General features: G+C 47.2%; 1 protein-coding gene across 1 annotated transcript in view; it reads left to right on the top strand.

The window, feature by feature from the left end:
* The window catches only part of shank2a (SH3 and multiple ankyrin repeat domains 2a), a 164,913-nt gene extending 141,225 nt beyond the window's left edge, over positions 1 to 23,688 (top strand). The window contains exons 19-24 of the mRNA XM_070970007.1: positions 295 to 375; positions 490 to 498; positions 4,188 to 4,300; positions 4,557 to 4,662; positions 5,590 to 8,098; positions 17,862 to 23,688. Coding sequence (XP_070826108.1) covers positions 295 to 375; positions 490 to 498; positions 4,188 to 4,300; positions 4,557 to 4,662; positions 5,590 to 8,098; positions 17,862 to 18,387 — 3,344 coding nt within the window. The 3' untranslated portion in view covers positions 18,388 to 23,688. The remainder of the gene's footprint in view (positions 1 to 294; positions 376 to 489; positions 499 to 4,187; positions 4,301 to 4,556; positions 4,663 to 5,589; positions 8,099 to 17,861) is intronic.
* The last annotated feature ends 74 nt before the right edge of the window (positions 23,689 to 23,762 follow it).

Below are 23,762 nucleotides of genomic sequence, written 5' to 3'. Positions count from 1 at the left end.
GACTTAATTTTGCCGACATGGGATCGATAAAGTTTTATTTTATCTTACCTCATCCTAATATATTTCAAAGAACTATTACTATATGTATTACTACATATTATTATTGTAGTATTGTTATTATTGTAGTATTACAATGAATTAGTGTTGTACTACAGATAGATATAAATGCTGTTTATTTTAGCATCATGCACATAGTTTACACTGTATTGTTTGTTGTTGTGGTTGATTTGTTGTGTAGTGTGGTATAATTTTCTCACACAGTCTATGACTCTGAAGCCTCTGTGTGTCCCTCAGCTCCTCCACCACCAAAGAGAGCCCCCACCACGGCCCTGTCCATGCGCTCCAAGTCCATGACCTCTGAACTGGAGGAGCTCGGTAAGAAGCTGGCGGCTGGGCTTTGAGTCACGATGCGGTTTGGGAGTCCGTGTCTAACCGACCTCTCTCTCTTTGTTCCTCTTTTTATTCCCGTTGATTGTTTGATCTCCATAGTGGATAAAGGTAAGCAGTCACTGCTGCCCAGCCCTCTGCCTCTCATCCCGCTCCACATCCATCGGCTCTCACCGGCTGAACGAAGCTTTTGTTCAGGCTAATGGAATTTAAGCTTCCGTCATTTGATGGCGTTGCTTTAATTTGACTCTTAAAAGGACTTCTGGCCCTTTTTTTCTTGCTTCTCCTCCCTCCTCATCTCCTGCCTCCTTTGCCATAATGCATGAAGGACTCTAAAGACCCTCCACCCATCAGCTGCCGCTGTGGCTGCGAGGCGTCAAAAATCTGACTTTAGCTTGAAGGCGTCGTCTGTGCTTTCTGCTGCTTTTTGTCTCCATGTCTGTGTGTGCGGAGCCTGAGTGTGCTGTGCTGTCCTGACACCCCCTGACAGAAAGAGCAGTCAGCGTTTCTGGGAGAGGAGAGGAGAGGAGGAGAGGAGGAGAGGAGAGGAGGAGGGATAGAAGGAGGGACGGCAGGAGCCGTGGGGGGGGGCTGTACCCGGGTCTCCTGACGCGCCTCGTCATCACTTTCATTAGCGTCTCACTGTCTTTAGATACACGACTTTTACTGTCATGATGAAGTCGTCATCCTCGAGATTTCAGTCCTGGCTGATTTGGCATCGCCCGTGGTTACCGTGGCAACAGCGAGTGCAGTTTGATGCTCGAGCCAGAGCTCCTCGAGCAGCTGATTGGTCAGAAATACAACAGGAGTGAAGCTGCTGTGTTTCCAGTAATAATTACCGCCTCGACGCAGGCGGCCCGTGGCCTCGCCGAGGAGCTGGAGGTGCAGCTCACCGCCGCTGCTCCTCATCAGCTCCTCCATCGCTCCCCTCTGACATGAAAAAAGATGAGGAAACGCGCCCTAAAATGACTTCTGTCTTGGTTTTGTTATTGTTTGCGGCCAGGCAAAAGGCAAGGAGTGAACCCAAAGATGCAGACTTAAAGAGAAACGCTGAGAGAAACAGTCCAGATGATTTATTCAACAAAAATAAGAGCAAACAAAATCCCAATAAGTACAAAATCCAAAAACCAAAGCAATACCAGAACAAACCGGGAAACCAGGGACTAGACTGGAAAACTCACGAGAAGACACACATAAGGGATGGTGCCACAAAGACACGGGGACACACAGACTTAAATGGACAGGGAACCAATCAGACTCACAATCACACAATCACAAGGAAGTAAAGTACACTAAGACACATGAGGGACGGCTACCAAAATAAAACAGGAACGAACTACAAAATAGTCTCGATCCTAACAGGTTTGCTAACCACGCTGGCAACCAGTCACATGACTTTTCCTGCGGCTGCTTCACCGTTAAAGCCGACACACGTTTCAGCATCTGAATGACTGAAAGTGAAGCAGAGAAATGTCCCATCAGCTGTAAATAGTCTCATCCAGACCATCTCTTTATAAAACGAAGAGTCGATTCATTGATTCATTGTCAAAAAACTGGATTGAAACCATTAAAACAAAGATTCACTCGTTCCGGCTTTGCAGATTTGATGATTTTCGTGGTTTCATTGTAAATTGAATGCTTTTGACTTCTGGGCTGCTGTTAACGAGTCTTTGAAAGATGTCTCCTTGAGCTGTGAGAGGCTATTACGGACTTTTCTGTCTATATTGTGTTATTATACAGATTGAGTAGTAATTAAAAAACAGATTCATCAGTCCTGAAAACGTCATTAGCTGCAGGTGGATCGGTGGGTGCATTGTTTCACTGTGTACACTCGCAGATCAGTCATTAGTAACTGCAGCTTTGCGCCCCGTGTCAGAGCGAGCGGGCCGAGAGATGAATGAATGAATGAATGAATGAATGAATGACAGGAGAGGGAATGTGCTCATATTAAAGGAAACTGCTGACAGAAAACACCTCTGCTCAGCACGTTTTAATGTCGCTGCTTATTGGACACGTTTCATTTCATTCTTTACTCCATGTACTTGTAGTAGTGACAGTACTGCTTTGTGAAGCGCTCGAGTGTTTCCATAGGAATGTAAATTATGGGATGGATTGTGGTGCTTTTATGCGTAACATTCATCTTTTGTGGATCTTAAGGACTGAGTCTGTTTGTGTTCTCCAAAGACTCAGAAATGTTTTTCTGTCACCCCTTTAAGCAACTCTAAGGAAAAAGAAAGGTGGTAAGTCACTGCAGGCATGTTTAATCCCCTGACTGATTTATGGCACGTACCCCCCCACCCCCACCCCTCCCACTAACTCTGTTGTGTATGTTGACGATGTATTTGATTATTTCTATGAGACTTTGAGTCTCAGTGCAGCCTCGTGGTGTCGCCCGTAGTGTATTTGCATGATTTTCGATGTGTTTGGATGACAGCTGTTTTGAACCTCGTACGTGTTGACGGTGCATGGTTTACTGTGACGTAGAGCAGGTCACAGTAAAGTCGTCTGAGCTCCTCTGTCCCTCGCTCACACCCACAGATTGTTGTTTCTTTCTTCTTCGTTGCGCCCCGTGGATGCCGAGTAGTCCCATCATTCATTTTTGATTAAAGGTGTAGTTCACCTCAGAGTTCCTCAGACCAGCAGGAGCAAGCCCACAAGTTTACTTTACTGGGAGGATTTCAAGCTCCAGATGCACGTTTCCTCTGTGTGTGTGTGTGTGTGTGTGTGTGTGTGTGTGTGTGTGTGTGTGTGTGTGTGTGTGTGTGTTAAAAAGCTATTAAAACACGGTTGCTGTTAGTCAGTGTTTCCTGACCTGCAAAGGTTTGCTGTCATGTCTGTTTCTTCATGTGTGCTTCTTTCTTTCTCCTGTTGCAGGTTTGTGTGTGTGTGCGTGTGTGTGTGCGCGTGTGTGTGAGGAGGGGGAGGTTTATTCCAGGAAATGTTTCACTCACGGATAGGTTTCCAGGGCAACCGTGTTGCGTGTTGTCTGATATGCTGTAGCTGCCGTCCAATCGGGAGGCAGATCGTAGAGAGAGGAAATGTGCATGTGTTGTGTTCTGTGTGTGTTCTGTGTGTGTGTGTGTGTGTTTGTGTTTTAGCTCTGACTGTAGTTAAGGTCATTGACGCTCCTTTCCTCCACTTTCCTCTCCTCCCCGCCTCTACCCTCTCCCACTCCTCTCCTCTGTGTGTAGATGCGCAGAAGAAGAGGATTGTTTTCCAAGTCACTCTAAGTAATCACTGCCCTAATGCATGGAAGCTTTCTAGCTAGCCAGGGAGGCCGAGCAGCGAGGAGGCTAGATGAGGGCTAGCATGTAGCTTCTCTGAGCTAAACCCTTCAGGTGGACTCTATCTGACGGCATCATCGCACGCCAGAGGGAAGTTCAGCTCTGCCAAGTTTGCCGTTGACACCTTTGTCACGTCGCCGGCTCAGAAGAGTCAGAGTGAGAAAGAGAAACGGCAAACTTGACGGACTTCACACCCATTGCTCGTTTTACATTTAATGAGGGAACGACCCAGAGAGCTGGATGATGCTGCTGAGTCGGCTGTTTGGAAAGAGCTTGCACGGCTTGCGAGGCTGGACGCACCCGACGCATTTCATCAAAGTCCTCCCGTGCCCCCCTCCCGAAATTTGTGTCCGTGTTTTCTGTTTGAGTTTCATCTGCAGCTGTGTGGAAACTCAGGGGAGGGTCACTGGGAATGATTAGCTTGTGTTTGGCCCTTAAGAAACTTACTAAGGCTTTGCAAGTCAAGTCCTGCCCTCGTCGCTCGTGTCGCTCATTACGGCTCGATTTCTCTTCCAGACAAAGTCGAAGAGATGACGCACGCCCAGAAGGCCTCGCCTGTGGACATGAAGATCGCCACCATCAAACCGCGCCCGTCCAGCCGCTGTTTGGTTACAGCAGCTGACATGAACGTAAGCGAACGCAGCTGAGCCCCCCCACATGGTGGAGCATCCGTTTAGAAAGCTGTTATAATTGACCTCACGTTGTGGTTTTTAGTGAAGCAGATCCATTTCAGATTAGACTGTTTGGCTGGCGCCTCCACAAATGAAGTCAGTTCTTTGAAGTTCAAACTGTTACTTCAAATGACAAATATCTAACAGAGCCAGCTGAGAGCCAATGAAAAGTGTGTGTTTCTGGATGCATCATTAACAACGCTCTGGTTTTCAGTCCATGTATCACGACCGCCAGGGAGTCGCAGTGGTGCCACCCACTGTGCCGGGGGCCTTCCTGGGGATACCTGAGAAGGGCACCATGAAAAAGCAAAAGTCCATAGGTATGATGTGTGCGTGTGTGTGTGTGTGTGTGTGTGTGTGTGTGTGTGTGTGTGTGTGTGTGTGTGTGTGTGTGTGTGTGTGTGTGTGCATGTGTGTGTGTCAGCCTGAGTGGTGAACTTGATGTCCACTACCTTGTGCTTTTAGCTTGTCGTAATATTCTATTAATGCTCAGAGGACTTGCTCTGTGTGCTCAAGCAATATTAAAGCTAATTATAGATAAGTCAGAACGATCCAGTCAGCAGAGTGTGCTTTCAGGCCATAATGTTGGAGGTCATTAAGCATATGCTGAAACCTCATTCTCACTGCTGAACTAGAGGGACGTCATGCAGGCTAATGTTACTCACAGCTCTTTTGATATGCAATGCCATCATTATTCTAACAAAAAGGATTTTTTTTTCACAATAATGGCAGTGGAAGCACTTTCAGCATGTTGTGGTTTGATGACACGTGGGAAATGCTCACGCTTCCTTTCAACAAACTGTCCAAACTGAAGGATGTTACAGAAGTGAACAAGTGTTTTGTGCAAACTTTACCTGGTTGATGAATCCCTAAATGCCTGCTCGCCATCTACTCACCTCTAGATACCCTGGAGGTTGCTTTATTGTCTACTTGTATCCATGTCTGAACAACAAATAAAACTGATGGAAATCTGTGCAGGGCTTCCCCTCTGAGCAACATTCAGCCTTTGATAAATGTTTACTCTTATTTCAAAGATCAGTTGGTGTTGTTGGGTAATGATCAAATTAACTCAGAAAATTCCAACAAATTTCAGGAATCCCCTGCTTGGATAAATAAATGTTAAGACAGAGCTCACATCCATAAATGAGACATTTCCTGTGGAAAGAGGAGGCCATGCTGGAGATAAGAAATAGGGATGTCTCCCTCGGGTCCTCGCATAATTCTTCTTTCTGCTCCATTTCTCCAAGGTACAACGGAGGATGAGAAACAGGGATTCCTCACGCCCCCCCTACTCAAGTTCTCCCGCAGCCTCTCTATGCCTGACACCTCAGAGGACATCCCTCCTCCCCCGGCCATTTCACCCCCATCGCCACCTGCCTACAATTCCGCTGCTGGACCTACACCCAAGAGCTACGGCACCACGCGACCCAGCTTCACCCAGAACTCATCCAATGCAGTGACGACCATCAGCCGAACCACCGACGTGGGTACGTTAAGGCGCGGCTATTTCCGCCAGAGCTCAGAGCAGTTTGAGAGCACCCGCACTCGAGGGCGTACGCCAGTGCCAGAGAACCCGTACTCAGAGGTTGGCAATAAGACGCTGTATGTGCCGGCCAAACCAGCTCGCAGGAAGGGCATGCTGGTAAAGCAGCCCAATGTTGAGGACAGTCCCGAGAAAACATGCCACATGCCAGCAAGTCCCTCGGGCCCGGTTTCCATGCCCACTACGCCTGTAGAACGAACGTGCTCCTCCATCCCCATCCCCACTATCATCGTTAAGGAGCCCTCCACCAGCAGCAGTGGCAAGAGCAGCCAGGGTAGCAGTATGGAGATCGAGCCCACCACCCCTGAACACCCACCTCTCACGCCCTCTGTTGGTGGAAGCGGAGGTTTGCGTCCTGAAGACCCTCTGTCTTTAAACAACCCGTTTGCAGCAGCTATTGCCGGTGCGGTACGGGACCGGGAGAAGAGGCTAGAGGCAAAAAAGCACTCGATTGCCTTCCAGTCAATAGACATGGGTGATGATGACTTCAGTAGTCCCACTCCAACCCCTCGCCTTCGCCAGTCAAAGTCCATTGACGAAGGCATGTTCAGTAGCGACGAGCGGCTTCGAAGGATATTGGCTCCCCCTTCTTCAAAACAGCTTGGGCCTCCCGTTGGGGGTGGTAGTGGCAACATGACGGATTTCAACACTCCAGAGCCCACAGTGGTGCGGGAGCCTTTAAATACCAGAACAGGTCAGTGTCCCAACCTGGACAGTCCTGTTAGTCTCCCAGCCAGTCCTCCTAAGAGCCACTACAGGGCCAATGGGACCTACCTCCATCCTGTCACCGGCAAGCCCTTGGACCCTAATTCTCCGTTAGCACTGGCCCTGGCAGCCCGCGACCGGGCCATGAAGGAGCAACAAAACCATCCTCAGAATCAACCACAAAATCCTCCTCAGGTTCAGCAACCCCCCAAGCATGAAGCCCAATCCCTCCCAATTCAGCCAAGCCACAAACCAGACCTCAACCAACCGCTGTTTATTGACACTAAACTGCGCTCCGGGATCGAGACGAGTTTTGCTGCAATCTCCACCGCAACCATGGGGCGGCCTGGTCGAGGTGGCCTGCGGAGGCAGATGACGGAGCAGAAGTACGAGTCTGACGGTGCACGGGAAGAACGGCAGCATCCAGCTGTTGAGGAGAGAAAAAGTGCTCCAGCAGATGTGGCAGACACATCACAGCCAAAGTCAGCTGGGCTGTTGATGGTCCACACCAGCACAGACGCAAGCAACAAGCTGAACAACCAAGAGGTGGAAGGGCAGGACAGCAACAGGCCATCTGAGCTGAAGGACCCCAACCAACCCGACCCCCTCAAAGCTCCGACACTGTCCGCTAATCCTCTGCCACCCTCGTCCCGGAGGAGGAGTGTTCCCTTGGGCGAGTCCATGGAAGAACCAGTAAAGCTTCCCTTCCGTATCCCCCCTCCTCCTCTGGCCTCAGTCGACATTGATGAGGACTTTGACTTCTCAGAGCCCCTCCCCCCACCGCTGGAGTTTGCCAACAGCATTGACATTCCTGATGACCAGGCTAGTGCCATTGCAGAGATGCTTCAGCAACAGAGACGGAATGGGGGACCTCCTCTACCCCCATACCACGCCCACGCTCCACCACCTGTCACTGATCACCACAAACGGGTGGCAAACAGCATGCCCCCTTCATATCCTCCCCCTCCACCTGACCCAGAGTCCGGGGTGGGTGATTCGGGCATCGAAGAGGTCGACAGCCGCAGTAGCGGGGATCCTCAGCACATGGAGACCACCAGCACCGTGTCCAGCATCTCCACCCTGTCATCAGAGGGAGGCTTCTGCGACAGCACTCTGGAGAGCCTCTATGCCACCGCAGACGGGCATGCCTTCCTGGTGGATCGGCCCCCCGTGCCACCTAAACCCAAGGGCAAGTCTGTCATTAACAGAACATCGCTTTATCATGACGCTCTCATTGAAGAGCCCCCGGAGTCCTATGGGTCACCACCTCAGGCCCCCCCTCCTCCCCCTTCATCCTCTGAAGCTCCTAGAACTCCTACTCAAAGGACATCCAAGTTGTGGGGCGATCAGCCCCCTGAGCTGCGCAGCCCCCCATCCACACCAGACAACAAGAACACCGTCATCACAGAGCTGAGCTCCATTCTGCAGCAAATGAATCGCGACAGGCCCCCCAAGCCAGGAGAAAGCCTCGACTCCCCCACGGGGACCAGGGGGCCCTTTGGATCAAGGTATGTGGAAAGTCAGTCCTCAGTGACTCAGGCTTTCCAAATTCTTCTTTTCTCAGTTTTTCTTATTTTCAAGTGCATGCTGTAAAACCACCCACTGCATCACCCAAGATGAAGCCAAACATTTTCTCACTTCCTCTTTGACATCTAGCCATGCAGATATCTTGGTTTTATTCCTGCAGGTTTTGCGATATCTGTGACAAAGGAAGCTGTCGACAGTTTTCGTGGGGACTGTGAGCTGATCCTCTGCTCGCTCATCTTTGGTTTTGTTCGACAGGTTATTTCTTTTCTGTCCTTTTGTGTTCATTTCTTGTTGATTATAGCTTCTGTACTTTTAGTGGTTCAACTGCAGGTTTGGAGGTTCAGAGCAGCTGGTTGTTTTGTGTATGAGGCTGCAGGGGTGTGCTTGTATATTGTTACAGGTTTGTGGAAGCACAGTCAATCCAAGGATTGCATTCACAATACTTGGCAGTGGTAGTAGAATAACGCTGAAACGTGGTTGTGTTAGCAGTGTGTGAGGTCTGTGTGTCATGGAGTCGTGATCCGTGGATGAGCTGCTGTATAAGTTTGATGTGATGAGGGACTTGAATCCATTTGTAACGTGGCACATGTGCAGACATCGTTTATCATTCAGCTCGCTTTTGTTATCTTTGACATTTATTTGTGCTGTTCTCTGTAACATATCTGCTAAATGTTTGCTTGGACGGAGGCTCAAAGGAGCAGCTCGACAGTCACTTCAGGCAGTAACAATGAGCGTGAACGCTGCTTGATAGATATGCAACGTTTGGTAGAACAAGATTGATTTCCTGCGGTAGATTGTTCACATTCAGATTTGCCATAAGTGGGACAACGTTTTGATGGACCCTGCACCTGAACCAGCTCAGCTCATGGTTTTTTAAACTCACATCTCCCCTGTATGAGAAGGAAATAAAAAGCACAATAAATAATTCACTGCTCACATGCATTTTGTATGAACGGTCCCATCGCTCATCAGAGAGGTGCAGAGGGAAGGAGTTGATTCCTCTGCGCCTTCTGATCTAATAAACACTGTTAGATCAACACAGTGACGTCCATTTGTGGTAATTACAGTGAGACGGCCAGCAGCTGCTCGGGCCGGCCTCGTGTACCGCCCTTCACGCTGTGTTACCCTCATTTTCATCCTCTGCAGTTCAAAGTCATGCCTGTTGACCTTTACACCTTGTGCTCATTTCATTTTCAGCTCATGCCTCTTCATCTTCATCTCCATTTTCTCCAGTCCCTTCACCTCTTCTTTCTTCATGACCTCTGTGTCTCCCATCTTCACAGGTAGGTTCATACCAGGTAGATATGATTTGGAGCACTTTACAAGTTGCATACCAGTGAGGAAAAATGGAAATTACTGCAGCTCGTTTCAGTATTTAAGATAATCTCAGACATGATACTGAATTCGTTTTAATGCCACTGTATGTTGAGACTGACACTGTCTGTTTTTTGCCATTTTGGTGAGAAAGCTGCTCTCCCTGTAAAGTGAAGAGTTGTCTTGTCGTGTCTTTGTGCTGTTGGTAGCTTTATGATGCTGAAGTATCAGGTGCATGAAGCTGGCAGCCTCTCAAAGTAAACTGTTTATTCCCCCCAAGCCATGCATTTGCAGTGATTTCCTGTGCTGAGAAGGTTGCTTTGCACAGTGATGACTTCTAGAAAGCAGACATTTTTAACCTCTTATTGCAGTTTTAAGATCCTGTGACTCATGCCAGATTCATTGCTGCAAATTGGGAAAAGTCTTTTACGTCAGCTTCCCGGTGACAGTTACAAGAGGGACAGGTTGGACCGTTTTAAGGTTCCAGTGGGAAACCAGTTGGCCTCTTGAAAAAGCTGCTGGGAGTTCACAGATGTCAACACAACGGAGCCAAACATTATACATGCAGAGCACATTTTCTACGCAAGGAAAACTTGATGTGCTTTGTATGAAAATTAGTGTTGTCAATTGATTAAAATATTTAATCGCGATTAATTGCATGAATATCATAGTTAACTCGCGATTAATCGCAAATTAATCGCACATTGTTATCTATTGTTATCTCCCATTAATTATCATTTTAATACTCTTATCAACAAGGGAAAGTGGATAGGCTTGCTTTGTGCAAATGTTCTTTATTGAAAACAACAACGTGTAGTGTTTTATTTCACACTGACATTCTCACTTTGAACGGATCAAATCTCGCACAATTTAACACTGTCAATAAACAGATGACAGAAAATAAATAAATACTTGGTTACAAAAAAGCTCTTCAACAGCACTTTCAAAGGGATCAAAACAGAGTGATACAAGATAAAGTTACAAAGTGCACATCATTGTAAACTAGGACTCAGCCTATAGTTCAGTTAAACCACGGCTTAAACTTTCCTTTCTTAAGTTTCCCCTGAACATACAAGCAGTCAGACTATAACGCTCTTCTGTTTATTCACCAGAGGCTCATCAACGCAGCCTCTTATTTCTCTCCAGAAAGAATGAACATTACTTGTGTATGGCTGCAGTCAGCTTGTTCTTGGTTGCGGTATCCATACGCCTCTGTTGAAAGCATCCATTGTCGTCTGGTTTTGACAAGGAGGCGGCGGAGAATTCGCATTCGCCACGTGTTTGGCCATCAAGTGGTGTTTCAGACTGGATGCTATGGTGATAACTCAGTTCACACCGACAACACACACAGATAACTTTGGTCTTGTCAGTCGAACCATCTGACAACTTTTTGAAACTAAACTTTCCATTCAGAATCTTGTTCGCATCATTTCGGCGTTTCACACTTGACATCCACACAAACCGGTAGCCTACTCTTTTACAGCTAGCAAGCAGGCAAGACCAAAACATGCGTGGGGCGTGCCTATTGTTTTGTTTCTGGTTTACAATCGGATCCTGTAGTTTTTCTTACGTTACTAGCAGTGGCCACAACTTATAAAAAACTACAAGTTCACGAGGTCACAAAGAGCGTTAATCGCGCGATAAAAAAAAATGACACCGTTAAAATTGATTTGCGTTAACGCGTTAATAACGCAATATTTTGGACAGCACTAATGAAAATATGTAAGGAAAGAAAAAGAAAACATGATTAAAATGAGGAATAAATCTGAAAATGAGAGCAGAAAGTATTAGTCAGTGCACAAACCTCTGCATCACCTGAGGGACATTAACTACTCTGACGACAGGAATGGACCTCCAGAAGGTCATTAACAGGAAAAGCTGCTCTGCATGTCCTCAGGTTCATGGGCTGTTACGAATCTGCTGACTCTTAAGCATGAAGACAAACACGGTAACGCTCAGTCAACCAGTCTGTGTACCTGCACACATCAGTTTTCACCAGACACGAGTATGTCTGTACTTTAAAGCACAGATTTGGTTCATACCAACAACGTCTCGCATTACAAATAAATGCTAAATATTTAAGAATATAAGTATAATACGCAGCACATCAGTTGAAGAGTGTCATCTGCATACAGTGTGATTGCTGAATTGTTACATTTGTCTTGAGCATGTTGATGTTTACTTAAAGAGGCCTAAGATGAAGCCATGAGGACCTTCATCTTCATCATCGAGAAAAAGAAAAGAACAGTCTGTGTGTCGTAGAGAAAATTCAGGATCGAGCCAGAAAGTTCATGTCAGATTTTCATTTACGTTTATACATATGTGCACCCCCAACAGGAAGCTGAATGTCCTGGTTTCCTGGCAGCGGATCGTTTAATAGTCAGATAAATTCCACCATAGCTCTTGGATGGTGTAGAGGGCAGCGTGCGCTATGTTTACACCTCCTGTATGAAGCTTTAATGAGAGTGAACGATGGCTTACTTCAGTTTACTCTGTGTCACTGTCAGAGCTCTGAAGACTCGGTGGAGATCAGCTCCACACACAGCTTACTGACGTAGTTACACCAGAGAGGAGAGAAACATATGTGCACAGCTCAGAGAGGCTGACGCACAGCTGCCAGCATCTGGCTGGAAAGCATCTCTAAGGCTTCCTAAATGATCCGATCAGAGGACGCAGGAAGTGACCAAAGATCGTGTAAACTCTCATTTAGGAGACGGTTGGCAGATAAATATATTCTCTGTTGTTGGATGATTTTTTGGGTGGAGGCAGACCGGCCAGTGATTCTGTCACTGGACACAGATGAATACCTGAATCTACAGTAATGGTTGGTGGTGTAATTTCAGAGCTACACCCACAGACTCTGCTGCTTTTATGAGGCATCATGTTGGAGTAGAAATCTCAAACTTGGTTTACTATTTCAATATTTCTGCCCACAGTTAAGCAAAACTCATCACGGTTGTCCCCAGCTGTACATCCGATCACACACAGCTGAGGCTCGGAGAAGGTAAATGTGATTTACGGGTCTGCATTCGCTCTTTGCTGTGTTTGGTAGACTTTAAGGGGTAGATCTGTTTGAAGTTTGAGGCAACGTTGACGGTCTGACTGTGGGATCAGACACCATCCTGCCCTGATGAGGCGGCAGCGTTCAGCCCTCAGGTACATCCAGAAAGTGTGAGACCTGGCTGCCATGTTGGAAAACGGGCGAGCCGAACCCAAACGGCGCCCGGCTCTGACTCCGTCGGGCTGTGAAGCAGCGCTGAGCGTTCTGTCTGTTGCTCTGAGGCCTCTCTGTGCGCTCCTCATGTCAGATGGAGTTTGAACCACACACACTCGTTTGCCACCGGGGTCTCCGGTTATCTGCCTCCGTGCTCGGGGGGGTTTTCTGCGGAGAGGGTTCGCGCTCGGTGACAGCAGATAAGGTCGTAGGCGGCGAAGGCGGCATCTCTTCACATGAAGAGGCCTGAGGAGGGTAAAGGTGGTCCTGCTTCTGAGACCACCAAACAGATGGCGGCAGAGATGCACAGAAGATGGCCTAGATTCACACATGCCCCCCCCCCCCCAACCTTCCCTGCTCTCTCGTTCTAGTGCACAGTCGCTCCTCTTCCTCTCTTTTTTCACCCTCTCTTCCTCAGTGCGTTGTATCGGCCTCAACACCAGCAGTAACATCACATTTTCTCTTTTGGACGTTTGTGGGTTTTTTTCTCTCTTCTTCTTCTCTTTTTTTTTATCCCTGTCTCTTAGCCTCCCAGATTAAATGTGCGTTGGTTGTGCCTGTGGACGAAAGGGTTGCCTAGCAACCAGCTGATGAGAGCAGCCTTGAGGCCTCCAGTGATGTCAGTCTGAGTCGGGGGAGGGGTGTGTGTGTGTGTGTGTGTGTGTGTGTGTGTGTGTGTGTGTGTGTGTGTGTGTGTGTGTGTGTGTGTGTGTGTGTGTGTGTGTGTGTGTGAGAGAGAGAGATGGAGCGAGAGGATGGCAGGCCTAACCCTCAGCAGAGTTCAGCATCATCTCACGCAGGTCACGTGCCGCGCTGCTTTAGTAGGCCACCGTTATGTAACCCGGCACAGCCGAGTCAGTCTGCGTGTGTGTGTGTGCGTGTGTGCGTGTGTGTGTGTGTGTGTGTTCGAGCTTCTATAAATAAAGGCAGCGTGTGCATGCATGCCGATGAATGCGACCCCGTATGCGTGAGCCGGAGAGAGGCAGGGAGTCATGCGATGCGTGGGCGTGGCGAAGGCGAGGTCTCCCACCACAGATATCAATAGCACTGCATCACTTTCCTCTCAGCCCGCTCAGCTGAGGAGCGCGAGCGTTGCTCCTGCGCCGTGCTGAAGGCCGGCGAGCGACACGTGCTAACGTTCCCAGCGTGAGCGCGGGGGCTCGGCTGCGAGAGTGTCGTGGTCCGTTTGCAGAGTGAGCCTGTTGGTTTTTAGCTCGTTCCTGCCCGCTGCGAAGCTCGAAGCTTCATCTTCTGCAGGTTTCTTCTGTCTGATTATTGAAGTAAACATTTGAGCATCGAGATCATTTTCATTGCTTATTAGTGGAAGCGGTAACATGAACTCACAGTGAGTTTTTACACAACATCCACAATCAAACAGAGGTTGTCCATTTTGTCCAGAGCTCAGATAATGTCTCCTGTGGGTTTTGAAGTAAACCTCTGTGTTACATGCGTCCGTCAGGTCAGTCCAGTCATCATCACCACGTTTCTTTCTTCAGTCTGTCCTGAAAAACTTCTCACAAGCAGCATCTTAACCTCTAATTTCCACGTGACGTGACTCCAGGGATGTCGTGCGAGCGGTGTCATGGCGCCCAGGCTGAAATGTCTCTGCAGCTTTTGGATTCATTGCTGTGAAATTTTGTGCGGATATTAATGAGGATGAAGAGCGCTGACTGTCGTGATGCTGTGACTGCTCATAAACCGCTAAAATTCATCCTCACAGGATGAATCGTCCTAACTTTGCAGCAGCATCATCATCATCATCAGCTCTGAATCTCAGCTTATCCAGATCTTTGGTTATCAGCTCTGTGTAGCAGATATTAGCATGCTAACAAATAAAACCACAGTGGTGTTAAAGGTGAAAATGACCTGCATCAGAGCTCATGTTAGCATGTTGTGTTAGCGTTTAGCTTTCGGTGCTGCTGTGCCTGAGCGCGGCCTCACAGAGACGCTGCTGTGGCTGCAGACTCTTCGGTTCATAAATATGATTTTGTGAGTTCCTGATGATCATAAAACTTTGTTGTCAACGTGCCATTAAAGAGACAGGTTCACAGCACCGTCCTCTTTTGTTATACGTGACTTTAAGTAGCTGCAAGAAATGGTAATAAGGTCAGAGAAGCTAAACGAGGCCCTGTGCTAATTAGTCTAATAGGCAATTACATACTTTTCACATCAGTTGGACTCCTGTAACTAAACGTGCTGAATGGAAGACAGAATAGCAGGATACCCATTGGACGAGTGCCTGGCAGAAGCATTTTGAAGCCTCCGTGCTGCTGCTTTGAGCCGCAGTCGGAGCGCAGTTGTCCGGTCCGATGAAGACGAAAGTGAAATGTTGTGGCCCAGCAGCGGGAGTCGTGCTCGAGCAGCAGAACGGAAGTGAAAGTTGGTTTGCAGCCGTTTGTGAGGATGCTCCTCATCATCCCCCCTCTGCTGTCATCTCATTTGTGTTTATGTGTGTGTGTTCCTGCATGATGCTCGTCACATGTCTAACGTTGTCCTCCCTCTCCATCTCATCCACCCAACACCGCCTCCCGTGGAGAAGCCGCTGCTGAAAAGTGACGACCGTAAGTTTTTTCACAAAGTGGCCGGGCGCAGTGAAGGCAGCGCTTTAACAATGGCCCAGTTCCACTTTGGCAGAGCGACCCTCTCAGTCCCCTTCGCTTCCCCTCGGGCCGTTCCATATGTCACAAGTAGGAGAGAGCAATATCTAGGCTACACGTAGCTCCTCGCGATTGGTGGAGAAAGTCATTGTGAGAGCATGGAGGTCAGGTTTGGCCTGTTTTCTGCCCTTTGCTCGTCTCAGAACAGTCGCTTTTAGCTCAATTTGTGTGTTGAGAATTCAATCAGTTTATGAGCCCGAGGGAAGCTGAAGGGAGGTGTGACCATTCTGCATGGACTGAGTGTGTATGCACACACACACACACACACACACACACACACACACACACTGTGTTTCTGCTTGTGGTGGTGGTCTTCAGTCGGTCAGTTATTCCATCATTTCATTACTGTCAACAAATCCCATGAAAAGACCCAAACCAGCCACGTGTCTGTCCATCTGTCAGCACTTCCTGTCTGCGGCTCTCAGCTCCAAGCCCATTGGCTGAAGACACACATATTCAAAGCGGCTCATAAATACAATATATAGTCTCATTTTTTCACAGTTTGCTAAAACAGCTGCTCTGCAGTTTCTAGCAGAAGCTGTTCAAACAGGAGGAAATGATGCTTTTGTTTGGGACTATTTTCAGTGGAGGATTAATCTGCATTCTGTGCTGTCGTGAGTATTTGGGCAGCAGGACGACAGAGAGCGAGTCTCACTGTCTGAATCGTTTATTTTGCTGTTTTTGGTTTATTTGTGTCCCACCGAGTGCTCGGCTTTGGTTCTGTCATGAGATAATTAACAGTGAGGACGAAAACAGAGCGTCAGCAGCCTCGTCCTGTAAAGTGAAGCAGTGCTTTCAGCCTCTCGACACAGTTTGAATAACGGGTGAATTTTTCCTCTAACCCTCCTGAAGCTGTGAAACTGACTCATGTTTCTCCAGAACAAAAACAGAAGTTTTTTCTTGACCCATTAATCACCTGAAACCAAACAGATTTATCTCGCAGGGTGGACAGGCGACGCTCCTTCTTTCCTTCATTTTGATGAAACATAAGTGATATTTCTTTGCTGACGATGTCAATTTCTCTGAGGGAAAACGGTTACTTCAGTCCTCTGTTCTTCTGCTCCCCCTCGGAGTGAAAAGGCTATAAAAAGGTTAGAGTAACCTTCCCTCCCCATGCAGTTGTACACATCCATCCATTAAGAAGCAGTGGGTGGACGGAGCGCTGCAGGCTTCCCTCTGGCTGCTGAACACTCAGCATGCAGCAGCCTTTCCTCCACCTTCAGGCCTCCGCTCGGCCATTGTTGCTGCTGCTACAGAATAATTCACATGAAAGTAATAAACCACTACACATAATAGCTGAGAGTTTACGCTGGAAGAGGCTGAAAAGTCCCTAAATGACGGACATTTGAGGGAAAGAGAGGCGAAGAAGTAGAGTTTTTAGAATATGAATATTAAAAAGTATTTCGCAGGATTTCTTGAATTCACGACTTTCAAAACTTGTTAAATGTCATCAAATAAGATTAAGTCTTCAGTCTTTCAGCTCTTGGACTGAACATATACGTGAGTGTGTGAGAGGAGGGTTTCAATAATCCTGATAAGTCACCTAAAAACTTTATTATTTAAACTTTATTTACAGAGAAGTCTGTAATCAACCATTTATTAATTCAACAGCAACAAAGTTCACAAGTCAGACTGGATGTTAATCCACTTCAGGTTCAGACTGTGATGATGATCAAAGTCAACGCAGCAGCTCTTTAATGTGTTTGTCAGCTGATCCTGATGAAGGCCTGTTTTCATGCTACCTTCATAAATGAATGAATGAATCTTTTCACGTGTGTAACTTTGCTGTTAGTTTATTTGTTAAAAGATGAACTTTATCACTTTGGGACTGATCACAGGTTCATATCTGGAGTTTTGCTGGTGGAGTGAATCACAAATTGTGCTTTAATAGAATTATATAACAGTAAAATAATTGCAGTATTAAAATGTGAATGGAGCAAATGAATCCAGGAGACACAAGAAGTCACAAATACAAGAGGACAGCAAACAGCTGAGAGCTCAGAAAAATATCAACAATATGAATACAAACATTAAAGGCAGAAAGGTGAAGTTTCTGTTGTTAAAAAGTCAGAAATGGAAAAAGATTATCACCAGAAAGGCTCCGGCCTGGTTCAACATTGAACATCAGCTGCTGCAGCTGTGGTAGAAAGGTGTGCCTGTGGTGCCACCTACTGTTCACTGTGCAGCATTACATTATGAAATCTGTGTGAAGGTCCTCAAACAAACACAAAGACTCTGCCTTCATGACTCCAGTCTGCCACATTTTAGCTCATTCTTAAACATCTCATGAACAAAAGACAAAGTTAAGGAGCACTCAGCAGCTAAATGCGTCTGCTGGATGTGTGCAGAGGAAACTGTTTGCAGACTCGTTTGAGAGAATGGCGTCAGTGTGGAGTTTCCATCGGGCTGCAGATGTGCAGTCAGCTGTTGACTCTGTGGACGTACAGAACGCGTGGTTCGTGGTTAAAACGTGTCAAACAGGCCGTTCAGCTCTGCAGGTTTGTCATCATCAGCTCTGTGTCTCTGGCTGACCTGCCGTCTCCTCTCTGTCCCTCTCAGGCCTCCCACAGAAGACTCAGGAATGCGTAACAACGCCACCGCCGCCGCCCTCACCTCCACTCCTCCCAGCAGCCTCCCATCCCAGACGCACCCCTGCAGCCCGCCAGACTCCGCCTCCTCCCTCACGCCCTGCTCCTCGCTGCCGCCCTCCGTGTCGCCCACCCTCACCGACGTCTTCGGCCTGCCCACCCCGCCCATGGGCAGCGGCGGAGGCTACAGCCTGAGCTCCTCGTGCGGCGGCAGCGGAAGCTCGCGCTCCCCGTCGCCGCTCACGCTGATGCAGGCGGTGGCGGCCTCGGGTAAGCCCTTCGCCTCCAAACCCATGGAACTATGGAGCAAGCACGACGTGGCGGACTGGCTCGAAAGCCTCAACCTGGGGGAGCACAGGGACGCTTTCCTGGACAATGAGATCGAGGGCGCCCACCTGCCCTCGCTGCAAAAAGAGGACCTGATAGACCTGGGCGTGACGAGGGTGGGCCACCGCATGAACATCGAGAGGGCCCTCAAGCTGCTGCAGGATAGATAAGCCCCGAGGAGACGGGGGGGGCGCCGCGTGGAGTCAGGGCCGAGGAGAGGGAGGTGTCGCCGATCACTTTTACCAATCTCTTCATCAGACATAATCTCAAGTCGTGGAACTGGGTAGAAGTTTTGTCCAAGCTGATGCTGCCTCTTGCTGTGTTTGTCCTCTCTCATCCTCCGCCGCCCTCATCTCAGTGCTCCGGTCTTGTCCGCCCTCTTCCTCCTTCCCGCCGCCCTGAGCATCAGGGAATCATGGGATGTCGGGAGGAAGTGCAGAGATTAGCTGCTATGTCACATCCAGGAGAGAGAAAGCAGAGGAGGCCAGTAGGAAGGACTGAGCAGGAAACAGACTCTCTGCAAAGGTGTGAACTCAAACACTGGAAAACACTCGTCTGGAAGTTTCTTTCACATGAAGACTCGTGCTCACCCAACTGCTTTGGATACCAAGACTTTTTCCATACACCCGATGTGGGTGCATGAAAAACCAGCTGAGCTGGTCGTTGCTCCTTTTCTATCTTTGCTAGAGTTTGTTCAGAGAATAATATTTCTTCACTAGAGTCCTACCGGAGTTATATTTCTGGGTGCATCTAAGGTTGTAGAGAAAAATTTGAGATAGACTCCATTTTTTTGCTTTTCACCTGTTTGTGTCAAAATAAGAACATTAGCTGACATGTTTAAACAAATAACCACATCTCATGTCCGCGCGCACACACACACACACACACACACACACACACACACACACTCACTCACTCACACACACACACACACACACACACACACTCACACACACTTCATGCACAGTGCCACACACTGACAGACGAGAACACACACGTCTTCACAGGCAAACAAACCCTCAGCATGCACACACACGCCGATACTGCGATGGCCTTCTTCTCCTGACAGAGAGCAGAGCGTGGAGAGAGGTGGTCACCAGACGAGGAGCTCTGCTGTAGCAGGGGCCCCGGGGCCCCTCGCCAGTCCACACCCCCCCGGTGTCCACCTCATCACACGAGGGAAACAGAGGCGGGGACACGAGAAGGACAGACACACGTTGGACCAGAAATATCACCTTGAAATGGTTTTACCTGCCTGTCTGTCTGCAAAGGGCGTCCTTGACCCTCTTGGCTTTTCCCTCTGCTGTTGTGTGTATGTGTGTGCGCATGTGTGCGTGCGCGCGTGTGTGTCAATGGTTGACCCAAAATATCAACAGGTCAGTTTAGCTTTTTCCATGGATCTCCCGTGTAGGCCACATTATAGATCAACTAAAACGCTGATTCCAGAACAGTTCTGACGCTGTTTAAAACATCAAAAAAACAGGAAGTGATCACCTGCTGATCCTTTATGACGCAAACTCACCTGAAAACAGTCCAAAGTCAACATATTTCATGTTTTTCCTCATCAGCTTCACTGGTTTTTGTAAATATCTGCTTATTGTGAATCTGATGCAGCGACACGTTTCACAGACTGAAAGATGTGGAACGCTCCAGAAACACCTGTTTGGATCATTGCACAGGTAAACAGGCTGATTGGGAACAGGTGAGAGGATCAGGATTGGGTATGAAAGGATGGAGCGAGTTCACCACTTTGTGAACACATGAAGGATGAAGGAGATGAAGTCACTCCAGGAAACTGCTGTCAGTGATCACAGTTTGATTTTTGATGATTGATTCTGGTTTTATTTGTTTCTCACAGCGTTCAGACTGTCTGGAATCGGATGTTGAGCTGCTCTTTATTTGCACTTTTCTTCATTCTGTCAGATCTCCTTCCACTTTCCCGTCAGCAGGTCAACACTCTGTACTCGCGTGGCCCCGCGGTGATGCCGCTACCAAACGCCCCGTGTTGGCGGCAGAAGTCGAGGTTTTTAGAGAGAGGATTACGGGTGTTTAAAGGAAGGATTTCATTTTGGGAAATACATTTATTGGCTTTCTTTCTGCAAGTTAGATAAGAAGATTGATTCCACTCTAATGTCTGGAGCCGGGCGACAGTTAGCTTAGCATAAAGACAAAACGGTTAGCCTGCCTCTGTACAAAGTTTAAGGCGAGGCAGATTTATTTGTATTGCACAATTCATACACCAGGCAATTCAAAGTGCTTTACAGAAGCATAAAAATACATTAAAATCATACATTTCAAAGAACGAGGGAAAGAAAGGAAGAAATTAGAAGAGAAGAGAAAAAATAAAAGTAAAACAAAATACATTTAAAGGAAAATTAAAAACAAGAATAATATCTACCTGCCGGCTCTAAAAGCTCACAGACTCACTCGTTATTCAGTATCTCAGCTGTTAGTGAGCCGTAGAGGTGTTAGCAGGCCGGTTTGTAGCCGTGTTAGCCGCACGGCTCGATGGATGGAAATGCAGTCTGTCGATCTGAAATATGTGAACAGCTTTTGAATGACTGCCATGAAACAGTGTGCAGACATTCATGAAGCCCGGCGACCCCCCCGACGTTCCCTCCAGCCCCACCATGAGGTTGATATTTGTGGTTGGGAGTAAAATGTCTCAACACCTTCTGGATGGATTGGTATGACATTAGTTTCAGGTATTCATCCAGCGCCATCATCAGGTCAGAAATTTAATTTGGCTCCAGCAAAATACCTTCAAAACTTCGGGAAACTCCCATCAGCCTCGGCTGTACTTCGTGTTTAGTGCTAATGTTAGCATTTAGCTCAAAGCACCGCGGAAACTAGTACAGACGTGCAGAGCCGTAGCATGGCTGTTTCCATGCTTAATGCTAAGCTACGCTAATTATCTTCTGGCTCAAGCTCCATATTTACATGAGTTGTATGAATTTTCTCATTAAACTCTCAGCAAGAAAGAAAAAAAGCATTTTTCCCAAAATGTAGAACTACTGAAGGTGTTATTTAAAAGCATTTTATTGAATTTGAATCCAGCATCGAGTCCTTTTGGAGCCCTTTTTTAGCTGGCAACAGTTTTAAATAACACGAGTTATAAGCAACCAAGTAAAACTCACAGGTTGATATTTAAAGAGCTAAAACTCAAGTTTTCCTAGAAAAATTCTGTATTTTCTATTTAGCTAAATGACTACCAGAACATTTTGTACATTGTTCTTTGTTAATAAAAAAGATCGAGGACAAGAGACTCGTTAGCATCAAGCTAACTCGAGCTCAAATCCAACCAGATGCTAAATGAACCAAACAGCATCCCAAACCGCAGCCGCTGTTTAGAGAAAGTGCTCAGAGGAAAGTGTTTCAGACCAGACCGGCCGTCAGCAGTCAGGTTTTCCTCCAGTGAAGAAGCGTTCGGACTGACGCCGGCGGCCCCTCACAGTCAGGCCGTTGAAAGTGAACATCTTGGCTTGAGGTTGTACATATCAGCAGGGTAACGACGTGAAATCTCACCCTACCGTTGGCTTTTAGAGCAGATGGAGGCTTCAGGGTTTTACGTTGAATTACGTGTTCACATGAGTCCTCATGCCTTGTGCAGCCCTCTAACCACTGTGCAAAAACCCAGAGAATAACCTGATGAAGCCGGCAGATGTTCGTCAGCGTGAGCCTGTGTGAGATTAGAAAGGGCTAGAAAGCATCTCTGATCTGCTGCAGATGAACCTCAGTCGCTGCATCTCCACTGAACTAGAGCGTCTCCGAGTCCCAGAGTCTCATCTGTCTCACTGCGGCTGCAGAGACGGACGTCAAACGTTGCTGTGAGGGTCCAATTTAAAACGAAATCAGCATTTATAAAGCTGGACATTTATATGTGTTTGCTAGCGATGAATACAGGCTGGTCAGAAGTAGAAGTGCAGTATGTGTTGAAATGTGTGTATATAAGAGTGTTTAACAGGATAAAATGTCTATTTGATTATATGTATAGCTCTATTAAAAGGTTTAGAGTAAAAAAAAGAAATTCTATGAAGGTTGATTTATAGTTGCCAGAGCTGACCTGAGGACCAGCAGTGGTCTCATCCACCCCATCATCCTGCAGAGGATGCCTTAAACAGCTCACCGCTCCCCTCCTGCACCTCCTCCACCTCCTCCACCTCCTGCACCACTGTCGCTCGCATTTCCCTCAAAGCAGATTCTTTCAGAGCACGACTCACGTGTGCTCGGCAGTAACCCAGCGTCTGGAAACACAGATGGTTTTAGAGCCACTTCACCTTTATTTGGTTTCATATCGCACTCCACGGCTTCGTGTAGGTGAGGAGACAAGTGAAACATACACAAGCTCTGTGTTCTGTGAACATCAGCCGTATGGAGGCCGGCACGGGACAATGCTGCTAATCCTGTTCCTGTTTGAACATGTAACTTATTTTAAAACAAACAGCGAGGCGTCGGAGGGGCTAGAAAAGCACAGTATTTTTAAAGATTTGTATAGAGTTCTATGAAATTTTATAGAGGTTATCTGAACAAAACCTGTTCAACACTGACGTGTGGATTGCCAAAAACAGAATACTATATAGATAAAAACGTGGATATTATTAGACTTATGGGTTATGTAAGAAGCAATATTTATTCTGGATGAATCTCCTTGGTTGTGTTTTATTTTCCCATTATAAAGTTACATATCACGATTCGATCACTTGTCAGTGTTTTAATGAAGTGTTGCCTAAAGTAGATCCTCTCTACTGCAGTAGTAGACTTCAGATATTTTGGCCGAACAAGTGACCACAGAACCCAGGTATCTTCTGACGACCACCATCTGCCTGACCAGACTTCTCTCGTCTTCTGAAAGTGTGTGTAAAAAGAGCAAAATCTGTACATTTTTTAAAAAGTATATCCGCAGGCCATCTTGGTAGGAAACTATATGAAACCTATATATATGTATACATACATAAATCCACCAAAAAGATTAGCAGTGGCTGCTGATTCCTTGGTGCGGATCAGCAGCTCACTGAGCAGTTTTCTCTGTGGAAATGTAGAGCTGAGTAGATGTAGTAGGAATCTTTAAAGAGCATCACCAGGCCGTGTTTAGGACGGGCACGGCCCACTGACCTTCCACCCCTTCACACACCGCTCCCATCTTTATCATCGTCCAACATTTGGGTAACTGTTTCTTTTTCTTTCTTTCTTAATTCGTTTCTTTTTCTCATTAATAGATTTTATTCTTTGATTAAGTCTTCATAGAGGCTAAGATGTTTTCAGTAATTTGTGCAAAGACTTGTGTTCATGTTTTCTATGTTGCTGTAATTTTGTGCTACTAAATCATCATAGAGTCAACTAATTACTGAAATGAAAAGAGAGAGAATTTTCCTGTAACTGCACTCTTCCTTCCCCCTGCCCCCTCAAATCCTCAACACTTCTTGTATGGCAACCAAAATTCACTGTAAGAAATAAATATAATATTGCACTAGTGTGGTATCCCTCTCAGTCCTTACGGTCCAGGCCTGCTGGAGCCGCCTGTGATGGATCATCAGGCCGTCAGGGC

This window comes from Chaetodon trifascialis, chromosome 1 (genome assembly GCF_039877785.1).
Source record: "Chaetodon trifascialis isolate fChaTrf1 chromosome 1, fChaTrf1.hap1, whole genome shotgun sequence".
In the NCBI taxonomy this organism is placed as follows: domain Eukaryota; kingdom Metazoa; phylum Chordata; class Actinopteri; order Chaetodontiformes; family Chaetodontidae; genus Chaetodon; species Chaetodon trifascialis.
Note: the sequence above shows the minus strand (reverse complement) of the source record. Positions and strands in the feature narration are given on the sequence as shown.